We start from the raw sequence: 25,443 nt of genomic DNA, 5'->3' as shown, positions 1-25,443 counted from the left end.
TAACATAATTAATAGGTTGATTTGATTAGTTATCATAATCTACGGCAAAAATTGATTATGGTAATTCATAGGAAGTTATTTTTAAAACATTAAAAATGACCGCAAGGATTACTTGGAAGTTAATATAAGGGTGAATTGTGATAAAATACCCATGGACAATCAAAAGTTTGTGGACAGTCTCTGCGTCAGAAAAAATGAGTTTGCACTACCTATTTCATTAATTTTTTATTTTAAACTCCCTAAATACATAATACATTAAAATTTAAAAGTTAAATTCTCTAAATACATTATACAAACCTTATACAATCCCTTTATCTACATCACGATTCCAACTCCCTCCTCTCTCCTAAATCTCATCGACGTCACCTTCTTCTCGATCAACTTTCCCATTTTCAGGTCACCCCATTTCCGTCGATTTCTACTCATTTTACCATATCCCCAATTTTTCTTGACATCCCCACGCAAGAATTCTCATGAACGCTGGAAAATTGGGCAAGAAGGCAGACGATAAGCAACCCTAAATTGGAACTCTGGAAGCCATCTTCATTTTTTAGGAGTCGAGTTTGAGGTTTGTAACACAATCTCGGCTGAATACTACGAAAAATCAAAGAAGCTTCAAGCAGGTTTCATCGTTGATTAATTGGAGAAAAGCCTTGTTGTCTGTCGGTAGAATGAAATCTGGAGTTGGGTCTTCTTCCAACCTTGCGTTTTTAGGTACCTGTAAGTGCAAATGTCAACTTTTTGTCATCTCAATTTTTAGTGGATGTAGTTTGGAGGATATATTTTTGAGCTTGTCTAGCAAATATGAAGAAATAAATCCCCTGTCTATGTCATTACAATACCTAGCTCCCCAGCACAAGATGTACGTTACCTTAAATGATAACGATGATGTCCGTAATATGATCCATCTTCACATGTGTATGAAGCTGAGTGTGATCGAATTGAGGGCTGAGTTGAAAGATCAGATTTGAAGAGGGTTCAATATGGAGAGGTAAAATACATTTTTTCCTTCATTATTCTGCCCTATGACCTTATTAGTATTGATTTTTAATAATCGGTTTGCTTCTGTAATTCATGTGAAGCATGAATTTGCACGTGAAATTGTTTATACATATTTTAGTTCAAAATATTAATTTTATAACTCTATATTAGTTGGTTAGTCCTTTATGAAACATGATTGAGCTAATAAATTATTTGTACATCTTTAAGTTCTTTTTTCAATCATGATGATGCGTATGAAATTGTTTCTACATTTTTAAGTTCGAAGTAGTAGTTTTATATATGTGCAATACATTTGTCGTAGTATGTTGAATTTTGAATTTATAAATATTAAATTCGTAAGGGCTGAACAAGATGGCACACAATCTAGAAGTGATAATGAGGTTGAACAAATCCACGTACAAAATTCACTTGAATCTTGGTTACATTGCATTCGCGGGAAAGGGCAGACATTTAAGGATGCTACAGAATTTCGAACGTATATTAAAAATTATTCTGTTGCAACTCGACGGTCATTTTGTTATAAGAAAAATGATAGCAAGAAGATTAATGTTGTTTGTAGTGAAGTAAATTGCAAATGGAGAATTTATGCTTCTAGACATAAAGAAGACAATCTATTTGATATTCGAAAGTGCAATTTACAACATACATGTGGAGAAGATAATTTATGTGGCAGAGGACATCCAAGAGCTGATGCAACTTGGGTTGCAAATTTGATGAAAGAAAAATTAAGGGCAGAGCCATCTTATCGTCCATCTTTATTGTTGAAAGATATACATAGGGATTATGGAGTAGAATTAGAGTACCGCAAGGTTTGGAAGGGCAAGGAATTAGCGATGCATGATATCTATGGTACTGAAAAGGATTGTTATGATAAGTTGAGATGGTATTGTCGTAATGTTCAAGAAACAAATCCAGGAAGTATGGCAGAGTACGAGATTGATGTTTTAACTAATAAATTTAAACGTTTATTCATTTGTTTCAATGCATGTGCCAGTGGTTTTGCCACAGGTTGTAGACCAATGATTTTTTTGGATGGCACTCATATCAAAAACAAGTATAAATGTAGCATCCTAGTTGCCGTGGGAAAGGATGCTAATGATGATCTTTTTACATTGGCATATTCTGTAGTGGATGCCGAGAATGATTGTAACTGGGAATGGTTTTGTATTAATTTGAGAAGTGTTCTGCTTTCACAACATATCAGTGGATTCGAAAATTTCACCTTCTTTTCTGATAGACATTCTGGTATCATCAAGGCTGTTAATTTATTATTTCCTGGTAGTCACCATGCTTATTGTTTGAGGCACTTGGTGGACAATTTTGTGAAGCAGGTTAGTAATTATTTGCAATATGAATTTCTAGAAGTCTTTTTTTTTTCAATGTTAATAATGCATTAATTTTGTTGTTATTGTAGGTTATGCGAAGCTATCCGCTACACAACAAGAAGCATTGGTCTTATGTGTTTAAAAAGGCTGCATATGCCCCTTCTCATCAGGAGTTTATGCAACACATTAACAATATCTCAGAATCCATGCCTCTTGCAAGAAAGTTTATTACAAATTCAGAACCTGAAAGTTGGGCGAATGCTTTGTTTCGTGGAAAACGTTGGGGTGTCATGAATAATAACATGGCTGAATCTTGGAATAATTGGGTTAAACCAGCACGTTATCTTCCAATTGTGGGTATGGTGGATCGTATACGTGTTCAAATCATGAACATGATGCACCAGCGTCGTGAAACAACCTTAGCCATGGTTCAAGAATTAAGCCCAAAGAAGGAGAAAACTCTTACAAGCACATATATTGAATCTCGAAACTTGATAGTTCACAGATCATGTGGTTCAAAATTTGAGGTAGTTGATGGTGATAAATCATTTGCTGTTGATTTGAATGATTGGAGTTGTTCATGTAGAGCTTGGGAGATCAACATGTTACCGTTCAAGCATGCTTGTGCAGCTATTAAGTCGAAGTCTTTGTCGTTATATTCTTTCTGTGATCGGTATTTTCACATTGATATGTATCGTCAAGAGTACAAAGGAATTATTAATCTCATACCTACATTTGACATGAATGAAGACAGTATTGGTGAAGGATCTATAATCAATGCTCCTGATGTACGCAGTCAACCAGGTCGTAGGAAGACTAAGAGGATACCGTCCCAGGTTGAAACACGTGTTGCAAAGTGTGGTCGTTGTCATAAGCGAGGGCATAATAGACGCAGTTGCAAAGAAGCTATAGAATAGGTTTTTTTTTTATACTTTTCCTTGAATCAGTCTTACTGTTTAGTGCAGTTATATGTCTTTCTTGCTTAGTTATTTTGCTTTCTAACATAGATTATATGACACACACTATTGACATACACTGTGTTTACATTTTCACAGGAAGAAGAGGATGAATGAAGTACAATCATCCGTGGATTTACCAAAGAAGAGGCATACACGTTCTGGTCGTAGCATTGGTGGTGTTTTGCTTTGATAGCCTCATTTTGATGACATTTTCTGGAAGTTTTGTTTTGAGGGATTCAAAACAAAACTCTTGTGTTTTGCTTTGATAGCCTCAAGTAGTTGGACTCTTATTTGTGGCTTAATTTCTGAGAACATTTTTGATTTGTGGACAAACTTTTGTGTTGTTATATTAAGTCGAATTTGTATTCTGGAAATTTTTTGATATTATTGTGTTTGATTTTGTAAGGCCCGAAAATATTAAATTATTAATTATGGGATTTGAGAATTAAATTCCATATTATGGGCTAATATTGATTTGAGAAGTTTTGAAAATGATAGATTTAATTTCCGAGCTGAAAATATTTAATTTGAGAATATGCGGATTTTGAGAATTAAATTCCGAGAATTCTTAAATTAAAAGAATAAATATTCGATTTGAATATTTATGGAATTGAAGATTTAATTCCATGTTTCGGAAATTAAAGAATATGAATTTGGAAGATATAACTCGATCAGGGACTGATTTGCACATACTGACATTTGAAGGGCTAAAGTGCAAAATGGCGGATTATTTAATTAATTCGAATTTATTTAATTTTAATCCGAGTATATTTAATTTGGGAATATTTAGAGTTTTGATTTAAATTCTAATATTCTTAAATTATTTTGGATTGAAATTGAATTAAAATGAAGGCCGAGGACTGAATTGCAATTACTGAAAACTTGAGGGACTAAATTGCAATTTATGCAATATCTATCCAATTTAATCAGAATGAAACGTGTTTGAAGCAAAAAGGTTTCAGAATTTGAGAACAGAGGTCGAAACCTCTTCCTTTTGCTTTTGAATTCGATGATTTTCAAAACCCCGTAACTTTTGATCCGTTCGTCCGATTTCAATTCCGAAAGATGTTCTGGAATCCTTGCGACGAGTACTTCGATTTGATGTAAGTTTCTTATTTGTTCATTAAGATTTGAGAATTCGAAATGGACAGATATCAGAAACTTGTGTGGAAGTATTGTTGTTGAGCTTCTAAACTTGTGTTCTTGAGGATTGGATTGAAGATTGATTTGTATATCATGTTCTTATGAATTTCCAACTATGATTCAATCCATATACCTGCTGATATGTTAATTTTGAAGCTTCAACAGCCGATATATATGTGAGAATTGTTAATGATATGTTCGGAATCGCCGAAGTAATACCGATATGCCGTCGAACTCTTGAATTGAAATGATTTGCTATTGTTTTTGGATTCTGAAGTTGCTGAACTATTGGCTGATGATTCCTTGTTATGTTTATGATAATAGCTGTTGGTTTGAAGAGTTGAATGACAATGAACGGATATGAAAAGCCGTATGAATGGAATTGAAATTAGAAATGAATTCGATACCGTAACGATTCCCGATTGTCAATCGCTACGATGATTGGTTATGTTTTGAAACCATACTGATAGTCTATGATTGAGCTAATGATCTTGGGATTGTATATTGATTTTGTTAGATGCAATCTTTATATTTCAGACATGCTACGAGCTCAAGCAACTCAAGAAGTCGAATTGTGAACCGAGGAAGTTCGCTTGAGGTTTGAAATGATTTGATTGAAGATGTGTTGATTAATGAGAGATTAGAACTCGGGTCATCACAACAGGTGGTATCAGAGCGTAAGTTCTTGGATTGAGATAGAAGCTGAGCGGGGTAGATTGAGTCACATGCATGTATTGTATTGCATGATTATGCATTACTTGATTTGATAATTCGATGAGTTGATAAATTGCATGTGAGCATGATCTATATTTGAAATTCAATTGCCTGATTTACTGATTTGTAAATTTTTGAAATTTTTACCATTTTGTTATATGATTTTTACCGGGTGATGTAAGCACCCATAATTGAATAGAACAGTGTTCTTTGGGTGACGTAAGCACCCCAGACTGACAGACTAGTATGGCCAGACTGAACAGAATTGTATGGTCAGATTGAACAGAACAGAACGGTATTACTCAGCTGAATGAAGTATCTCTGATTGAACAGAACAGAATATCAGCAAATGAATAGATGATGTTGTAGGTAACAGTTGGCTTGAAGAACGTGATTAGTTGTTCAAATACCGGAAATATTCAGATGAATATCGGATCAGATTGATTGAATACCAACTTTGAAACCTAGCAACCAGCTGGTGGATTTTGATAAAGAAATGATAAGAAGGCAGAGGTATGTTGATTGTTGGTAAGTGCGTAGAACAGAATTTTGTTTATAGTTCTTTGCCACAACAGATAGAAATGATGAGAAAGAAAAATATACCCTGTAGAATTTGAATCTTTTTGAATTTGAGGAATGCCTTATTAGAATTTTCAAGTCTATTACAATTCTTTGAATTTTAGATGATGAAAAGCTCAAGATTGAGTGAATTATTTCATGACTTGAATCTGCAGATTATGTCTGAATAGATGTTAACGACTGAAACAGTTTAGTAAAGACATAGACCTATCTAAAAGAATAGAAGCTGCATGATGAGTTAGGAAAATGAAATTGTAGACATGAAAGAGTATGTGAGATACTCACAACTTTATCTACAAGTTTTATTCCAGAACATATATGAAGTGCATAATATGAAAATAAATCTCTAACTCTAGCGAATCGAGATGAATTAGTCTGATTCTGAATGCAGAGTATATTAGAAATTATTACACTTTTTGTGGAAGAGGATATCTGAACAAACAGTGTAAGGACAAGTCAGACAGATGTGCTAAAATTTATTCAATGAATAAATAGCAAAGGTATACAGAGGATTAGAATGAAATTGCACCTGAGAATGAAATTTCAGGTAACAGATTTATTTTGTTTTGACCTGTTTATTATTGGTACAATAGATACATGATAGCGGAAAGCTTATTATATGATTACCTCTGTATCAGAAAAGAGAATTTGTGATATGAACTGAAGAATAGAACTATTGCTTCGATGAACTGAAACTGAACATGATATTGTTCATGTGAGAATTTATCTAAGTACTATTAGTGATAGTTTCAGATTATTGAGTCACTGGATTTTGTGATTTAACTAATCAGTATGATGATAAGAAGTGATAAAATTCGATCAACAAGAACATAATGTGCATATGAATATGATGATATGATATAGAATCTTGAATTAAGATTCTGTGATTTTGGTTTGATATATACTGTTTGATTACAGAAATATTCCGAAATCAGTATATTCAATGCACGAGATATGTTTAAGATCTAAATTAGCATTGATAAGTACGCTACTGAATAGAGATTACAGATATGTTCCAGTAAGATTTTTTTTGACTTTAGTTTAAGTTGTGAACTGGAATTCAATATTGAATTGAATAATTGAAGAATTTATGAATTACCGACTTGATGAGATTATGAATTGAAGATTAATCTTGAGGTTTAGAAGATAGATGATGATATATCAGTCGGTTACAGATGAGTCTTTTCTTTGATTATGCTGAATCGAATACATCATTTGGACATATAATTCTTGAAATATTTTATTTCGAGTGGCTCTCTTTGTTTTGTTCATAGAGCCTGAGTGATTTACTTATTCTAAGTTATGTGATGCAAGTGAGTTGTTTTCACTTTGCAGAGTTTGTTATCCAGAAGATTTGATTTTGGATGACCTTGATTGAGGGATTTTCTCAATCTTGATTTATTTCTTTTGATTTTGAGAATTATTGATCCTTTGATGATATTTCAGCGTATTTTAAGATAATGGCTCGTAACTGATAGGAGAATTTAAATATGATCCATGATTTTTGGGTTAGATGATATGATTTGTCGGTATTTGGAAATAGGAATAAGGAATACAATAGGCATCCGATGAATTGATTTCAGATTTTTGTGTATTCTGATTTGAATATTCAGATGAATATAACACCAATCAGAATGATTTTTTCGATTGGAAGTAAGACAGAATTGTTCAGAAGATGAAAGCAACACAGAAAGTAAACTGAAGTGATTAGAATTCAGTACAGAATGTCAGATTGAGATATGAATTGAAGCCTCAGATCCGAATGAATGAATTCTATTATGATTGATTATTTGATTGTGCGTGATATTTCCGAAGAAAGATATCTAAATTTGAAGAATTTCACAACAATGAATTCAATATTCATTTGATAATTGTTTTATCTTTTGATAAAGCAAATAGTAGTAACAGAATTAGTACGTTTTTGAAGTTAAACGTACAGAGATTTTTTGATGAAGTTGAAAATCGTTGATTAGATGAGTTCAATGTTAGTTTGGAAACTTCAAACATTGAAACGAGATTATAATTTGAAAGAATATTTTGTAACAACTACCGTGATGAAACAGTAAAGATGAGGTAAACAGGTGGTAGTTATGAACAGACTGATGAACATTACTGTATACGATGATCTGTCTGTATGAACAAGTCACTGAATTATGATTAGATTCATTGCAAAATGAACAGTAAGCCAGGAAATAATGTTTTAGATTGAAACATTGGGTTTACTATTAAATTTCAATACAGATGATCCGATGACTTTGAGTACTTTTTGAGGTAAAGGTACAGTATTTTATCCTTGAATTGGAAGAATAATCAGAGAAGATGAATCGAATTTGTGAGAATGAATTTTTTTTTTTTTTTTGATATGATACCGATTATCAACAGTTCTGAATACTTTGAAATCTGTGACTACAACATATTATACTCTGATTAATTGATAGTCCGAATATACTAATCAGCATTTGGCAGAATACTCTGTATGAGATGTGATGAACAGCTATCTATTCAGATCCGTGAAGAAGATAGAGATATAATGATAGTACAGGAATGATTAAAATCTATTGTCCGAATTAAGACTTTAGATTTATTTGATAGAATGTGGCATCGATTGATTGACTGATGTTCTGAGAGTTGAATTCGATTGATGGATTATCTGAGTCGATTTTCCAAATATTGAGGATATTCTCAGAACTTTAATACCTGATTCGGTATTATTTGATTTGATATGTTGCCACTTGAGGATTATATTTCCTGTAACCGCTATTGAGCCAATTTTGAGATAATGATATGATAATATGATGAAAAGAACTCCGATTTCTTGTGTTTAAATGATATTATTGAGGTATATGACATCAGATCAGACATGATTTGTCGATATCCGATCGGAGTTGATTCGAGATACACAACGAATTTTACGATGAATCTGTATGAAATGAAAACGGAAAAGAAGAACCAGAATTAGTAATTGAATGATAGATATAACTTTGGAAGCTGAAACGGATTAGTTAAGCGACAAAGTTATTCTTGAAACATCATTCAATTCAGAGTAGAGAAAAAGCAGAATTTCATTTACAGATTCAGAATATGAAGTTGAATATCGAACTTCATTGAATAAGATATCAGATGGAATTGACGATGGGAAAGATTTATTCTTTTCAGCTTGATACAATGAATCTGAATTGTTTCATGTATCTAAAGTAAGGAAATATTGATAGATTCCTTCTGTGTACTTGAATCAGACAAGAGGAATACTGAGAGAGTTATATTAAGTACTTAGAGTACAACTGAATAGATTAGAGTTGAATGATTGAAGTGAGAATAACTTCAGATACTCATTCAGTCTATCAGACTTGATATTTGGCTTGACTACGATTTCGAGGACGAAATCATTTCTTAGAGGGGAGGAATTGTAAGGCCCGAAAATATTAAATTATTAATTATGGGATTTGAGAATTAAATTCCATATTATGGGCTAATATTGATTTGAGAAGTTTTGAAAATGATAGATTTAATTTCCGAGCTGAAAATATTTAATTTGAGAATATGAGGATTTTGAGAATTAAATTCCGAGAATTCTTAAATTAAAAGAATAAATATTCGATTTGAATATTTATGGAATTGAAGATTTAATTCCATGTTTCGGAAATTAAAGAATATGAATTTGGAAGATATAACTCGATCAGGGACTGATTTGCACATACTGACATTTGAAGGGCTAAAGTGCAAAATGGCGGATTATTTAATTAATTCGAATTTATTTAATTTTAATCCGAGTATATTTAATTTGGGAATATTTAGAGTTTTGATTTAAATTCTAATATTCTTAAATTATTTTGGATTGAAATTGAATTAAAATGAAGGCCGAGGACTGAATTGCAATTACTGAAAACTTGAGGGACTAAATTGCAATTTATGCAATATCTATCCAATTTAATCAGAATGAAACGTGTTTGAAGCAAAAAGGTTTCAGAATTTGAGAACAGAGGTCGAAACCTCTTCCTTTTGCTTTTGAATTCGATGATTTTCAAAACCCCGTAACTTTTGATCCGTTCGTCCGATTTCAATTCCGAAAGATGTTCTGGAATCCTTGCGACGAGTACTTCAATTTGATGTAAGTTTCTTCTTTGTTCATTAAGATTTGAGAATTCGAAATGGACAGATATCAGAAACTTGTGTGGAAGTATTGTTGTTGAGCTTCTAAACTTGTGTTCTTGAGGATTGGATTGAAGATTGATTTGTATATCATGTTCTTATGAATTTCCAACTATGATTCAATCCATATACCTGCTGATATGTTAATTTTGAAGCTTCAACAGCCAATATATATGTGAGAATTGTTAATGATATGTTCGGAATCGCCGAAGTAATACCGATATGTCGTCGAACTCTTGAATTGAAATGATTTGCTATTGTTTTTGGATTCTGAAGTTGCTGAACTATTGGCTGATGATTTCTTGTTATGTTTATGATAATAGTTGTTGGTTTGAAGAGTTGAATGACAATGAACGGATATGAAAAGCCGTATGAATGGAATTGAAATTAGAAATGAATTCGATACCGTAACGATTCCCGATTGTCAATCGCTACGATGATTGGTTATGTTTTGAAACCATACTGATAGTCTATGATTGAGCTAATGATCTTGGGATTGTATATTGATTTTGTTAGATGCAATCTTTATATTTCAGACATGCTACGAGCTCAAGCAACTCAAGAAGTCGAATTGTGAACCGAGGAAGTTCGCTTGAGGTTTGAAATGATTTGATTGAAGATGTGTTGATTAATGAGAGATTAGAGGTTTGAGGAAGTTCGCTTGAGGTTTTTTAAGCGTTGTCATTTTTTGGAAAATACAACGCTTTTTAAGCATCGTTGTATCTGGAAAAGACAACGCTTAAAAAAATTGTCTTTTTTCGCAAAGACAACGCTTTTTGTATCTGGAAAAGACAACGCTTAAAAAAGTGTTGTTTTTTTTTAAATAAAAAACAAAAAAAAATTAAATTCACAAATTTTCAATATTATAAATCACTCAAAATTCAAAAATTTGAAAAATAAAATTTAATATAGAGTCTTCCAATATTATAAATCATTCAAATATAAAAATAATCGAATTCTAAATTAATGAACACTAGGAAAAAACTATGCATTAATCTCAAAAAACTTTGATTTTTTCCTTCAGCACATGTTAGCGTCCCAAGCTTTCATAAAAGCCGCAACAATCTCTTTTTCTTTAATTTGTATCTCCATACTGTAAATTATTAAAAATAAAAACAAATATAAAACAAATATGAATAGATTAAAATGAAAAGTAAAAGCAAAGACATATTTGGCAGCAAAGAACATGAACTACGAATTATGAAATTCAAGCCACAAGTTGCTAAAAATGAATGATTGAACAAATTATAATGGTTGAACAAACTAAATTCCTAGTTGCAACCCCATTACTTTATGCATTAAATAACAATCAAAATCAGAGGCAATACGAATTTATTTGATATACTAGCAAAGTAACAATGACTGGATGTATGCAGAACACCAAATAATACACCCTTGTTATTAAAAGTAATGAAAAGTATTTCATACCCAAGCACGAAAATCACATGTAAACTAAATTTCCACATGCCATGTATTCAAAAATATTAATCGGAAGAATTTTTTTTTGCTATTTTCCTTTTATTCATCATAATTTGCTTGCATATATACAGAAATTCTGACCAGATAATAGAAAGTTATCCATAGACTATATTGGCTTCCTTCACAGACCATATGTGCAAGAATTTATCCAATGATCCACTGGACATATACTCGCCATTTGGGCTAAATAATGCAACGAAATAAACAAGATCCCTGCAATATTCGGATTGGTGGACACTATAGCGAGTATAACTAAACACTAGCTCTATTCAATGAAGTCAAGCTCTGTAATAAGTGTTTTATTTTTTGGTTTGTCATCAGGTTCAAATTCTTAATTATCCCACCAAACTTAGTAAAAGAAAAGTCATGGTTCGAATGTGAGAGATGATAATGTTTGTCAAACCATTTTCTTGTTTAATAGGATCATTACGCACGAGAAACACTTCTATGGTTTTATGTAAAATTCAGAAATAGTTCCATATGGTTCTGTAAAATTTATATATCTAGGCGCAAAACAAGTGGTCATTTAAGCTGTGGAGAAGACGCCCAATGTCCACTTTCCAGAGCTTTATTGTTGAATCAAATTAAAGGAGGCACTGCAGATGCAAGGGAATATAAGGTAACAGTGTATGGGAAAAAATGTAATGTTATTTGTACAACGCATGAAGTTAACTAAAAAATGTACGAACTGGTCATAACTCATGATATTTTGCAGATTGATTAACATGTCATAAATAATATTTACACGTCCATTATGCCGATGTACGTAATATAGAACACAGAAAACGATGGATGAGCTTCAAGTCATACCTTGTCATGTTCTTTCAAATCAAGCAAACAGGATTTCTGTTTGGCCTAATTACTGTATAAATGATTATTTGAAATTTTGATAAGGTAAATTAAATTAACAAAAACAATTAAACGACTGCAAATTTGGTTGGGACAATTAAACGACTTCAAGTCATACCTTGGCATGTTCTTTCATAATTTTTTTTGTAGAATCGATAATGATGCAACAACCACTCCGCCATTTCACCTGAAAATGAAAAAAGAACAAAAACTTTACTACAATGTGTTTGACTTCAATTCAAAGATTATACACATAAAGCTCATTCTTCTTTATAATTACTGGTCCAGGCTATTTGCTTAATCACGATCTCCACTCTGAAAATAAGATTTCTAACATCCCATAATTTATAATTAGTTTCAAATTTGGCATTTAATTTTCAATTCAAAGATGTATACAATATGAGAGGACACTCGAGCACATCTAAATGGCAAAAAAAAAAAAATTAAAAAAAAAAATGAACTTTTAAGTAACATTCGTTTCCTAGAACAAAGCATCTTGATCATGTACTACTTTCGTTTTTTTTTTTTTTTTTTTATGTTAACTCCATTTACTAATTGTGGCTCAAGTCAAGAAGCCTTAGGTGTCTCAAACAGAGAAAAACAAATTTAAGAAGATAAAGTTTCATGACCTTAAAATTGCACGTGTTAAAGCTTGTTGTTTGTCACAATGAAACTTTACAAATTTTATTTGCAATCATCTAATAGAAGAATAATAGATATGTAAGGATATTATTTGTTCAAACGAAAAACACAGCTCGTCAAATGCAATGCACGAGCATAAATTGAACCACATGAAGGAAAGTTTGAAGTTCCCCGTAACATGTTTGTAGATTCCCCATAATAGTTAATCCAAATTTATGAGTTGGCTTCATATATCAAATACCTCCATGTTAAGAGGAAGACCCCTCCCTAACCACTCTTCCTGCCATTTCTTTATCAACTCATTAGAAATTTAGCAGCCTTTGAATTTCTTACTGCCATCACAACATTCACCCCTGCTTCCGCCAATTGCCTGTTGTAGAATACGATATCAGATCCTTTGTATCAAATACTGAAAACTGGTCACTGTGGCCATATTTAAATTTCCCAAGTTGAAGACCAGAAATTCCTCGGAAAAATCATCTGCCTTCGGCATCAACATCATATTCCATAAAATTTACAGCTAAAGTAAGCACGCGTATCAAATAAAATGTATATAACAAACAGTACACTTAGAAAAACCTAGCGATTTCTTTGCCGATCCCGGAGGTGGAGCCCGTAACAATGAAGGTGAGGTCATTGATAGGAGGAAGGGGCATCGGGTTCTGCAAATGGCTAGCGAGAATCCTCTGCAACAGCATCTCGTAAAAAATATAAAACCAACCGGTTAGCCAATCAAGCAGTTCATGGAGACAATAATTTAGAAACACCAAAAATTGAAAGCCCTAAGTAATCCCCTAAACCACAGGAGTTTGCTATGCCCTGAACAGAAATTCAATATGGTCAAGTGAAATGACTTAGCTTTTGCACATGAGACATATACTCATCGTATCAAGCTTAAAAAAGCAAAAGGAAAATCCCAAGGCCCGAGAATCGTCATTTCCTCCCAAATTACCTGGATCTGAAAATCATAAAAGCACATGCATTTAACCACCGGAGTAAGACCACAATTTTACACAACTGAGGGTAAAAGAATAAGCAAAACTAAAATTAAGACTTAATTTATTAAGATCGCAAACATAAAAACTAAAACTAAGCTACTCAATTAACCAAAACTCTTGGAGCATTTAGAACATTGTAGGACACAACACCAACTAAATCAAGTACCGAAAACCTCAAACATGAAACATCCGAAAATTCCCATTATGAGACAAAGGCCGAAATCACTCCTCCTTAAACTAGTTTCTCCTCTGTCTGAAGTTCCAGAAATTCTTGAACTTCGGCTTCTGAGTCGACGAAGGCTTTTTCTATCTGAGTCAGTGACATCTATTTCTGGATTGTTTAAAGCTCGAATAGTGTTTCTTATGCTATGATTTATTGTTCTTGCTGGACTACTTTCCTCTCGAGTTGCTTTAGTAGTAGTATCCGAGGTAGTCACTGCTTTTCTTGCCTCAACTTCTTTGGAAATAGGAGCTGAATTGTATTCCACAGAACTGTGTTCACGGTGCAGTACCTCCAATTGATGCTACATATAAGATACATAACTAAATTAAATCAATGACTCCTGTATTTTCACAGTTTAACGATCTAATAACACCAACTACTACTGCCTTGTAGTATACCTGATAAGTTGCCTGCACTTTGGGCATCTCTTCCCACATTTTCCAGCTGAATAATGCAAACATTGTTTGCAAAAACAGCCATATTCGAAAAGTAAATGATTCAGACTCTATTGGAAGCACATATTTTAGATAACTGATGAGAAAGTTGTCTTAACAGTTGAGCTACATTGTATTTTTACCTGTGTCCACAAGGTGTGGTACTAGGTTCATAACATATCTCCAGACGGATCTGCCCATATGACACCACATTCTCATGTTAGATGCTCAAGATTGTGACAAAAAATATCACCACAAATGCGAAGAAAGCAAATCTAGATCCTCTTACAGCACACGAAAGTTCTTCACGAAGCTGATCAAGGCAAGGGAAAAGAGGGCTTGAGCTAGAAACACCTGAGTCCTTAACATCCTCTTTAATTGATTCTCCGTTCTTCTCCACTTTTGATATAGTATTCACCTCTATATTCTTTCTCTCGGCCTAAAATAATCAAAGCCAAAAAATCAATGCAACTCCCAAAACCCTTAATAATTGTATGAAGAGAAAGCCAAAATCATTGGAATTAATTAGAACCTTGTTGATTTGATGTTGAATTATCTTCTTCTTTACAATCAAGAACGGTCACAGGTATGGAAACTGGATTCCTATGAACCCGAAGTTTTCTGTAAACATCACGCACTTCAGCATTTCAACTAATTTATTGATGAAAAATCGAAATGATTGTACATGATAGTGATACAAAAATTCTTGGAAACAAGAAGCAAAATCCCCACACTACAAAAACAGACATCGATGATAAAAATTAGATATTTTATGATCAATCATTTCTGTTAATAATTAATTCAGTATGAAAGAAACGAAAATTTCACAACAATGGTCATATTCCGAGAACTTGAAGAAAATAGTAATATAAAACAAACCTTGGGCACATGAATAAGAGACACTGGAGAAATCTGAAAATAAAAACAATTATAAATCAAACGTGTTACTAGAATAACACACTCCACATTTTACCTTCTTCAATTTGTTGGCGGGCTCTTGAAATCCGATCTTCTCCGCTGCTTGCACAATTTTTCCGGTTTATCTTCAACAATATAGCTAGCCATTAGAAGCGCTTCTTCATCCCATCCGGCCATGGCGGCGACAGATCGGAACCTTGGACTGAAAAAATTTTGATTTCCCGGGCCATCTTCAGAAATCACTGGCTGTTTTTTGGATTGATTTTCTGTGTTATCGAGACTCTTATTGGGAAACTCCGTATCTGACATTTTTTTTCTCCCACAGGATCAGTTCTTTAGAATAAAAATTGGGTTAAGAGGGAAGAGCAATCGGAGAAGATTTCTTGCTAAAAGTGTTCACTAATATATGAAACTCACTTTGTGTTTGCCACAACAATCGAAGCAATCACACCTAAAGAACGAATAACAACAACTCGCCCAAGTATGGCCTAACAGGAGCGACGACTTTGAAGCTTCAGGTCACGATTTCTTGCTAGATTGGCATCGAAACAAAGCTTAGGATGAGTTCTAACCAAATTCGAGCTGTAGTCACAGATTTCCGACGCCCGTGGCAGCGAATCAACGACAAAAAATGGGTGACTAGGGTTGGGTCTTGGGGGAATCGTGAGACTCACGAGAGCGAAGGAAAAAAAAAAAAATAGACATATTAAAAAAAGGACAAAAAGAAAAGACAAAGCTAAAAGCGTTGTAGTAGATATAAAAAAAACGCTCATCTACAACGCTTTTTAAAAAGCGTTGTGGATGACAAAAAAAAGCGTTGTGGATGACAAAAAAATGTTGTCTTTTACAAATTTAAAAAAAAAGACAATGCTTTCTCATAAAAGCGTTGTTTTTTTTAACAACGCTTTTTGTAAAAAGCGTTGTCTTTCAACTGTTGTCAATGACCATTTTTTTGTAGTGGACATCCAACTTATTACTAAAATGAAAGATTAGTTTCATTCATCAATGTCTCATTAGAACAATGAGAAGAACTAGAAGGAGAACAACTGCAATGAGAAAACATGAACAACCGAAACAACAACATATTCGTGCAATGTAAACACCCATCATGTCGTTGCTTTTAGGGAGTTGGTGATCAAGCTCCTCAGTTAAACCAAGTGCCGAGGTGGATGATGATTGTTGATCCGGTGATTCACCATAACTTGGATTCATTGTTGTGCTCTTGTTGGAATTTGTCGTGGTGTTGTGTATATCACCATGATATTCATCACACCAATAAAATCGATTTTTGTGTCAAAGATCGCAAGGACAAATGTAATAATACTTTTCCGGTCGGGTAGCTCGAGTTCCAGCTTGTCTTAAAATCATTTTCCCGAAACCACATTGGCACTGTGGTGCATCCTTGTACTCCATTCTGCAACCGTAATTTCTTTGTGAGATGAGAGGACGATGTTCAAAAATATTTGAAGAAACACATACCTGGATGAATTCGGAAAGCACCAAAGAAAATCCTTGAAGCAAAAATGTATGAAGTAGTAAGATTGGACCGTCTAAAGTTTGGTTGGTCAACATTCAATGAGTTGAAGTGGGTGAGATATGCATGTGTAAAAAGGATGGATAAAGCTGCTAGATTCTACAGCTGTTATGCAATAATATCCACAGTATAATAATATAATAATGGGTTGTACAGGTGTCCAGCAATATGTACTGAAGGTGCTTGGTTTCCCTCGATATGTACCTACAGAAGAGCTCAAGTATACCCAATAGTCATGCATTACTGAGTGTGCTTGGTTTCCCATGATCTGTACCTATAGAAGAGCTCAAGTGCACCCAATAGGCATGCATTACTAAGTGTGTCTGGTTTTCCATTATCTGTACCTATAGAAGAGCTGAAGTGTATCCAATAGGCATGCATGTGTATCTCGTAAATTTATTATGTGTACTTGTGAAATGGAATTATTTACATTCATAAAATATTTACACATTTATGTGTTCTCGATTTACTCTCATGTGTACTGAATTTGAAGCTAAATTGTACCTATTATTCATGCATCTGTACCTCGTAGGCTCATGATGCGTACTTGGAAAATTAAATTATCTACAACCGGTCAAAAATTACCTAGTGTGCCTGGTTTCAAAGGATCTGTACCTTTATAAGAGATCAATTGTATCCAATGGGCATGTATCTGTACCTCGTAAATTTATTATGAGTACTTGTGAGATTCAATACTTTGGATTTGAAATTATTCACCCTTGTCCTATCTAAAACTCAGATATTTAAGTATGTGAAACATATTTCAACATGTCATTACATGCATTGGATATTTGTAGTCACTACATGAAGTCATATCATATACATTCTTGTACTAGTTACAATGAAGTTCAAAACTTGTTTCATACTATAGAGCACAATCCATAAAGAATTTTAGTAATTTCAAAGAATTTGATCACATGTTTCATACTTATGTAAACATATCATATACATGAATGTGTTCGACTCATATTCATATATACTCGATGTTGTTCTCGATTTACTCTCATGTGTACTGAATTTGAAGCTAAATTGTACCTATTATTCATGCATCTGTACCTCGTAGGCTCATGATGCGTACTTGGAAAATAAAATTATCTACAACCGGTCAAAAATTACCTAGTGTGCCTGGTTTCAAAGGATCTGTACCTTTATAAGAGATCAATTGTACCCAATGGGCATGCATCTGTACCTCGTAAATTTATTATGAGTACTTGTGAGATTCAATACTTTGGATTTGAAATTATTCACCCTTGTCCTATCTAAAACTCAGATATTTAAGTATGTGAAACATATTTCAACATGTCATTACATACATTGGATATTTGTGGTCACTACATGAAGTCATATCATATACATTCTTGTACTAGTTACAATGAAGTTCAAAACTTATTTCATACTATAGAGCACAATCCATAAAGAATTCTAGTAATTTCAAAGAATTTGATCACATGTTTCATACTTATGTAAACATATCATATACATGAATGTGTTCGACTCATATTCATATATACTCGATGTTGTTCTCGATTTACTCTCATGTGTACTGAATTTGAAGCTAAATTGCACCTATTATTCATGCATCTGTACCTCGTATGTTAATGATGCGTACTTGGAAAATAAAATTATCTACAACCGGTCAAAAATTACCTAGTGTGCCTGGTTTCAAAGGATCTGTACCTTTATAAGAGATCAATTGTACCCAATGGGCATGCATCTGTACCTCGTAAATTTATTATGAGTACTTGTGAGATTCAATACTTTGAATTTGAAATTATTCACCCTTGTCCTATCTAAAACTCAGATATTTAAGTATGTGAAACATATTTCAACATGTCATTACATGCATTGGATATTTGTGGTCACTACATGAAGTCATATCATATACATTCTTGTACTAGTTACAATGAAGTTCAAAATTTGTTTCATACTATAGAGCACAATCCATAAAGAATTCTAGTAATTTCAAAGAATTTGATAACATGTTTCATACTTATGTAAACATATCATATACATGAATGTGTTCGACTCATATTCATATATACTCGATGTTGTTCTCGATTTACTCTCATGTGTACTGAATTTGAAGCTAAATTGTACCTATTATTCATGCATCTGTACCTCGTAGGCTCATGATGCGTACTTGAAAAATTAAATTATCTACAACCGGTCGAAAATTACTGAGTGTGCCTGGTTTCCAAGGATCTGTACCTTTAAAAGAGATCAAGTGTACCCAATAGGCATGCATTTATACCTCATAAATTTATTACGATCAAGTTTACCTATTATGCATGCATTTGTACCTAATATGTCATATGTACCTGCACTAAATAGAGTTTGTAAATACTCGTACATTCAGACTACTACATGGAATACTACAAGCATTAATATTTTTAGTCAATTACATGGAATGAAAATTTTGAAATTTGAAATTGGCATATGGCTATCACCGTCAAAATGAAACCAAAACCAAAACCAAAATGTGCATATGCATGCCACCATCAAAACGTGCATATATTTGTCACCATTAAACATTCACACAACTAATAACTATTTCAGTAATCCATTCGCATCGGATAATATAGAGGCTGCAACACGGGCTCGATAAGCACTCATCGTGACATCTTTTTTATACTCCCACATTATATCTGTGTCACGTGCCAAGCACTCGACCCACATGCATGTATAGACGCCGCATTCAAGTGTGTCACCTTGATCACGACACGCTACTCTCACCAATGACTCGTTGTCCACAACAAAACCTGATTGGGAGCCGATGCATCCAGCCAAAAACGTAGCCTGAAAAAGCTATATTTTTTAAAAACTGATTCTCAATATCAAATATACAATGTAAAATGGTCATAGTGTTTACTCACATAAACGGTGGCAGTTCCATTTGCAGTTGGGTCACGCATTGAGTTCCAAATTCTAAATACACCGTCGAAAGTTCTATAAACAAGTAGAAACCAATGCCACTTTTCATTCAGAGGGAAAATTATATATTTACATCTTCTAAATAGTTCCTCATTCAACATTTGAAGTCTTCCCCTCGTGTAAACTGTCAGACTGGCAACAAAGGCGGCATAATCATCATTGCTACGCAACTTACATCTACTGCCTCTTTTCTTCAACTAAGAAAAGACTTTCCTCTAACAAACCACACAAACCAAAGCCTCATATTTGTGTCCATGCAAAACATGATCATAATAATATCAAAATATTTGGATTTCTACGAACCTGAACCGTTGTGTCCATGAAAAATATCTCAGACCCATTTTCCTTACTCTTTTTTTGCATAATCCGCATATAAACATTAATGATTTCGAAATCAACAGGTTTACCAAACATAAATTCACAAAACTTTTTTCCTTCTAAAAATACTGTGTCGTCCTCCCAAATGATGACACTGTATATAAGAATGTACATGTATTTTTGTATTAAAACATCAAAATATATACATCTATATATATTAAAAACAAAAATCAAAATTATTAAATAAAGAACGTACTTCAAAGCCTCCCTAGAAAGATAGTTTGCCAATAAATTTTTCTCTTCCTCAGTTGCTTCTTCATGGCCACAGTAATCGAGTCTATCTTTGTATCTCAGTAGATCATCCTCTACTGGACTATTGCTATTATCATCAATAGACTCAATTATGTTATCCTACACAAGAACACAATTGAAAAAAACATAAATGAAATGGTTATTATATATATATATATATATATATATATATATATATATATATATATATATATACAGTAGAACATAAACTACGATAAATTGATAGTCAAACCAGCTTTTTGTTCCTCTTAGGTCTGGGCGTCGAATTAGGCGGTGTCACAAACATCGGTGATTTTCTTTTCTTCTTGCGATCAACCCTTGTCCTCACCGTATCCACAATTGAAGATTGAATAGCTGGGATTTGCTCAACTCCTACCCCAAGAGTGTTACCTTTGACCGCATCATAGGTAGAGTTGGAACTCATAACTTTGCTATTATCACCACTTTCATAATCATATTCAGATGCTAACACATCATCTTTTTCCTTCACCACATCAGAGGTAGCACAACTCACACCTTTGCTATCATCACCTATTTTAGAATCATTTTCAAATCCCACACCATTGTATGCTCCAACCTCATTAGAAACATAGCTCAAACCTTTGCTATTGTCACCCGTCTCAGAAACATTCTCACAGCCTACCATTTCATTTTTTTCAGGAGTACCAGCACATATCACACCTTTGTTCAAATCAGAGGTGCTAGAATCATCATTTTCTTTATCACCTCTTACGTCATCATTATTTTCTTTTTGAATATCAGTAACAACATTCAACAACAAAGCATTAATCTGACTCGAATCACATGATACATTTCTTGAATTAGTACCTACACCCTCATTAATTTCTTTCTCCATTTCATACAAATTAACCTGCAAGTAAAACATGTAATCAGTTCCAAGATCAACAAATAATCATTCCAAAATTCAATTAAAATAAATTATCTCATATCATTTCGTTTCATTTCTTCTTTCAAAAATATCTGAAACAATATCATTCAACACAAACTATGAAAAAATAAATCAACCTCGTCCTCATCTTTCTTAGAAGTCTCGTACTCCTCGATCATAACTCCACACTCATTTTTACTCTTCAATTGAAAATCTGATCCAAACTCGTGAACTTCTTTATCAACAAGCATTTTTTGCTTCTCGCAATTCCTCAATTAAACACATAACCGCTTCTTTATCTCGTCCACTTCTTTTCTCACAATGTTATCCACCCTTATTGAATCAATGTTAACTTTTGTTGGCTCCAAAAACTTTTTTTCCTCATAAAATGGATACATCGAAAGAATCTGTATCATGGAAATACAAAAAAAAAAAAATAGTGTCAATTCAAACAAGATTTAAAATGACATAAACACATTGCATCCTTAACAATTACCTTCGTTGAATCTATAGATTTCAACAATGATTCGGCTTTGGCAGTTTTCAAAGGAATCTTACTGTTACCCCATCGAAACAACCGAGGGAACATTTTTAAACTACGAGGAACAGCCAATGAAGGAATCCTTTCATACATCCAAGCCAAAAAATAAATCAGTAGTATTTAATAGATAGAAAACATAAGACAATATAAACTAAACAGAAACAATACGTACCATCAACCCAACAGTGCATTCATCTAAATAACTTTTACTTTCGATGTTGCATATTGATCGACAAAGATATCGAAATGCAGCATCGCCCCAAGCATAGTCAAAAAATGTGGTCAAGTCATCGAGATAAGAGAATATAAAACTAGGGGTATAATAATTTCCCGTAGAAAATATTACACAATTGAATATGAACAAGATGTAAAGTCTGAAAAAATCATCAATCTCTGACTCACTGTCACTACATGCAAGAGAAATAAGTTTTTCATGGATTTCGGCTCGCTTTGCTCTGCCCAGATGTCCTCCAAATTGCCGAGCAAGAAATTTAGACTGCATTTTCAGATCCAAATCCACTGGTTGGCCAAAATTTTGCAAACCAAGAATAACTGAAAACTCGCTTGGAGTGAAAGAAATCTTAATATCATCACCCACAATCAAAGAGCATGAATTAACCTCAAATCTATTCAAGATGAAATCAATCCTACGGCTGCTGGTTGCAAGTTCGGGCATGTCCATCCAATTACCAAGAGGAGTATCTGTTATCCTAATCCTATGTTGTTCCCCTATTTTTGGTTTTAATTCTGTCATCACATCTTTAAACATAATAGGAGAGCATCGACTACAATATTATTTAACACTTTCTTTCTTCGCAAAATCATCAATTTTTTTTCCTTCAATAACAATTCCTAAATAAATACAAACAACAATAAGATACAAAACTTACAAATTTGTACATAATCAGTAAACAAGAAATCAAAAAAATCAATTTCAGTATCAAAAACATTTTTAACAAAAGTAATCACTCACTTTAAATTTACAAATAATCATATCATCAGAACCCTAGCAAAAATATAATAGAAAAGAACGAATAACTACATGGCCAAGAACATAACCCTAGAATTTTTTGGGAAAAAAGGGTTAACAAATGAGATGAGAAAAAAATACTCAAAAACACGTAAATAACAATGAATAATTCAAAATTTCGTGAAACTAATACGGATTAACAGAGACATCGCGAAGAACGTAACCCTAAAATTTGGGGATAAAATGGTTAACAAATGAGATGAGAAAAAAGACTCAAAAACACACAAATGGAAATGACTACTTCCAAATCTTCCTGAAACGAGTACGAATTAACAGAAAATTTTTGAGATGCAAACCTTTTTTTTGATTTACGATCGGCAGTAATCTCCTGCTTTTCAAATCTCAATTTTTTCTTAACCTTCTTGGGCTGAGAAAAATTCTTCATGGTGCAACTTTCTGAAATGATGCCTTCCGGTGACGAGAACGAACTAAACGACAGGACGACGGTGAGAAGAAGAGCCGAGAAGGAAATAGAGATCCGGTAAATGAGGAAATGAAGTTTATTATTAATTATGTATGTATTCATAAGGTATATACAGTTTAAAAATAATATAATTTATGTGTATAATATATTTGGGGAGTTTGAAATAATAAAATAATGAGTAAGGTGGTTGAAAGTGATTTTGACTGACATGGGGACTGTGCACAAACATAAGTTTGGGTTTGAGCATTTAAGGGGAATTTACCGTTAATATAATTATAGCTAGATTTAAAAACTATTATAAATTTGATTATAGATATTTGTTTAATGCATTTTTAAAGAATCCCTCCAACTTTTATACTTATTATTTATTGAAAAAGAAAAGAGTTGGTTTATTTATTTATTTTTTATTTTTATTTTTATTATTATTTTTTATTTTATTTTTTTATGAAAAGAGTTGGTTTATTGAGATGCAATAATTATTCATATAATCATACTCAAAGAGACGAAGACTTCGATCCTATATGGTTTTTCGTCCATCGACTTAAATATTTCCAAAATTATTAAATGTTCAACTGAATATATAAAAATTAAAACGTATTCGTTCCAACTTTTCCATATTTATTATTGTTTATAAAATGAATCGGTTAAATAAAAGCTCATGCTCTCAGACTCTTTAGGACTTTTTCTTTTATGAGAATCGGATGCTTGCTTGTGGTTGCAGCAAAGGTATTTTCCCCTGCAACAAGGCTGTCTTTCCATATCACTTTTTTTTCCCCCTTTAAAAAGATAAATACATGCATCATATTAATATCTCAAGCTAAGTTGGAAACACAATTGCAATAATCTTCTTCACCAACTCAAAACTTATTATTATTGATGACATCCCAAAAATTTCTTTCGTCATCTTTGTGAATCCTCCGACCGTCCTTGCCTGAAAATCATGAATAAACCGGTTAGGGCGGGGCCAGGATTTCTCCCGGCGTGACCCCTCCGCCTAAGTCAGGCAAAGAAAAATGGGAGAAAAGATAGAGGAAAACATGGGAAACATCATGGGGAAGAAAGTGCAGAATCTCTCTTCCCACGTTGTCCTGTGTAATCAGGAAAAACCAGTATATATCGTAAAAACTTCCCTGTGATGTAGATCGTGGAAGACGTGTACTGGTGTCAGCCCACACATGAGAGGACAAAACCCATGATCTGATGAGATGTGTGGCCCATACTCTGATAATTCCGATATGTCCCGGTCCGAGTGTAGATAGTGAATATTTGCGAGGCTCATATCCAATAATAATTACAAGACATCACTTACCACCAATAACCTGCTTGTTATCACAAATCCTATTCTAAGGTCATATGAAAGAAATAAATATATCTCGAGATATCAGACGATATCTCGGGATATATCACATGACATCACTACACCCCCTTAAGAAGTCGGGCTAAAGTCACCACTCGCTGTCCCGATTGGTTCACTCCATCCATGAACTTAGACATGAATGCACCAATCACCCTCATGAAGTCGAATCGATCAGTCAGGTGAGAAGATTCCATGCATGCAAGGCCGAGAGAATGACCATAGATTTGTGTTTGACGAGGGGTCGAATTAATATAATAACTGTTGAAGAACATAAAATCCTCGAGGTTGGATCGATATAGTCGTTGGTGAGTAAATGATCAAATAATCTCCCATGCCAAGTCAGTAGACTTGTAGTGCCGAATGCATCAGTCTTTGGTAGGTCCCGGGGCATGGAACCTCCAGGGCTTTGTATGTGCCAAGGGCTTAGGATGCCTTGGGCTTTAATATGTGCCGAGGCGTGGAACCTCTCGGGCTTATAGAGTGCCAAGGGCTTATAAATGCCTTGGGCGTATAGGGTGCCGGGGCATGGAACCTCCCGGGCTTATAGAGTGCCAAGGGCTTATAAATGCCTTGGGTTTATAGAGTGCCGGGACGTGGAACCTCCCGGGCTTATAGAGTGCCAAGAGCTTATAAATGCCTTCGGCTTATAGGGTGACGGGGTGTGGAACCTCTCGGGCTTATAGTGTTCCAAGA

General features: G+C 33.7%; 2 protein-coding genes across 10 annotated transcripts; one reads left to right on the top strand and one right to left on the bottom strand.

Moving 5' to 3' along the window:
• The first annotated feature begins 1,304 nt into the window (after nucleotides 1–1,304).
• Nucleotides 1,305–3,244, top strand: LOC140862610 (uncharacterized). The gene is made up of 2 exons (XM_073265642.1): nucleotides 1,305–2,333; nucleotides 2,417–3,244. The coding sequence occupies exons 1-2, from the start codon at nucleotides 1,305–1,307 to the stop codon at nucleotides 3,242–3,244; spliced, it is 1,857 nt and encodes a 618-aa protein (XP_073121743.1).
• Nucleotides 3,245–10,790: 7,546 nt separating this feature from the next.
• On the bottom strand, nucleotides 10,791–16,100 carry LOC140864116 (uncharacterized). Of its 9 annotated transcripts, none has more exons than XM_073268056.1 (11): nucleotides 15,470–16,100; nucleotides 15,029–15,117; nucleotides 14,786–14,935; nucleotides 14,640–14,689; nucleotides 14,461–14,567; nucleotides 14,006–14,363; nucleotides 13,421–13,799; nucleotides 13,083–13,211; nucleotides 12,318–12,386; nucleotides 12,161–12,212; nucleotides 10,791–10,964 (listed from the first exon to the last, which is right to left on the bottom strand). In XM_073268056.1, the coding sequence occupies exons 3-7, from the start codon at nucleotides 14,863–14,865 to the stop codon at nucleotides 13,696–13,698; spliced, it is 699 nt and encodes a 232-aa protein (XP_073124157.1). In that variant the 5' UTR covers nucleotides 14,866–14,935; nucleotides 15,029–15,117; nucleotides 15,470–16,100; the 3' UTR covers nucleotides 10,791–10,964; nucleotides 12,161–12,212; nucleotides 12,318–12,386; nucleotides 13,083–13,211; nucleotides 13,421–13,695. The 9 variants fall into 9 exon arrangements, with proteins under 9 accessions (XP_073124157.1, XP_073124161.1, XP_073124163.1 ...); XM_073268060.1 differs by lacking the exon at nucleotides 12,161–12,212 and having other exon boundaries at nucleotides 15,470–15,716; nucleotides 15,832–16,100; XM_073268058.1 differs by lacking the exon at nucleotides 10,791–10,964 and adding an exon at nucleotides 10,971–11,563.
• Nucleotides 16,101–25,443: the final 9,343 nt, after the last annotated feature.

The sequence above is a fragment of the Henckelia pumila genome, chromosome 4 (assembly GCF_033568475.1).
Source record: "Henckelia pumila isolate YLH828 chromosome 4, ASM3356847v2, whole genome shotgun sequence".
Taxonomy (NCBI): Eukaryota; Viridiplantae; Streptophyta; class Magnoliopsida; order Lamiales; family Gesneriaceae; genus Henckelia; species Henckelia pumila.
Note: the sequence above shows the minus strand (reverse complement) of the source record. Positions and strands in the feature narration are given on the sequence as shown.

Bases quoted from the DNA above. Each gene is read 5' to 3' on its own strand.
- LOC140864116 (XM_073268062.1), bottom strand. From the start codon at position 14,865: ATGTTAAGGACTCAGGTGTTTCTAGCTCAAGCCCTCTTTTCCCTTGCC. The intron at 14,690-14,785 runs GTAAGAGGATCT...TCATATGGGCAG, and splicing joins GTGAAGAACTTTCGTGTGCT to ATCCGTCTGGAGATATGTTA. The intron at 13,800-14,005 runs GTACTTGATTTA...TATGATTTTCAG, and splicing joins TTTCATGTTTGAGGTTTTCG to ATCCAGGTAATTTGGGAGGA.
- LOC140862610 (XM_073265642.1), top strand. From the start codon at position 1,305: ATGTTGAATTTTGAATTTATAAATATTAAATTCGTAAGGGCTGAACAA. The intron at 2,334-2,416 runs GTTAGTAATTAT...TTGTTATTGTAG, and splicing joins TGGACAATTTTGTGAAGCAG to GTTATGCGAAGCTATCCGCT.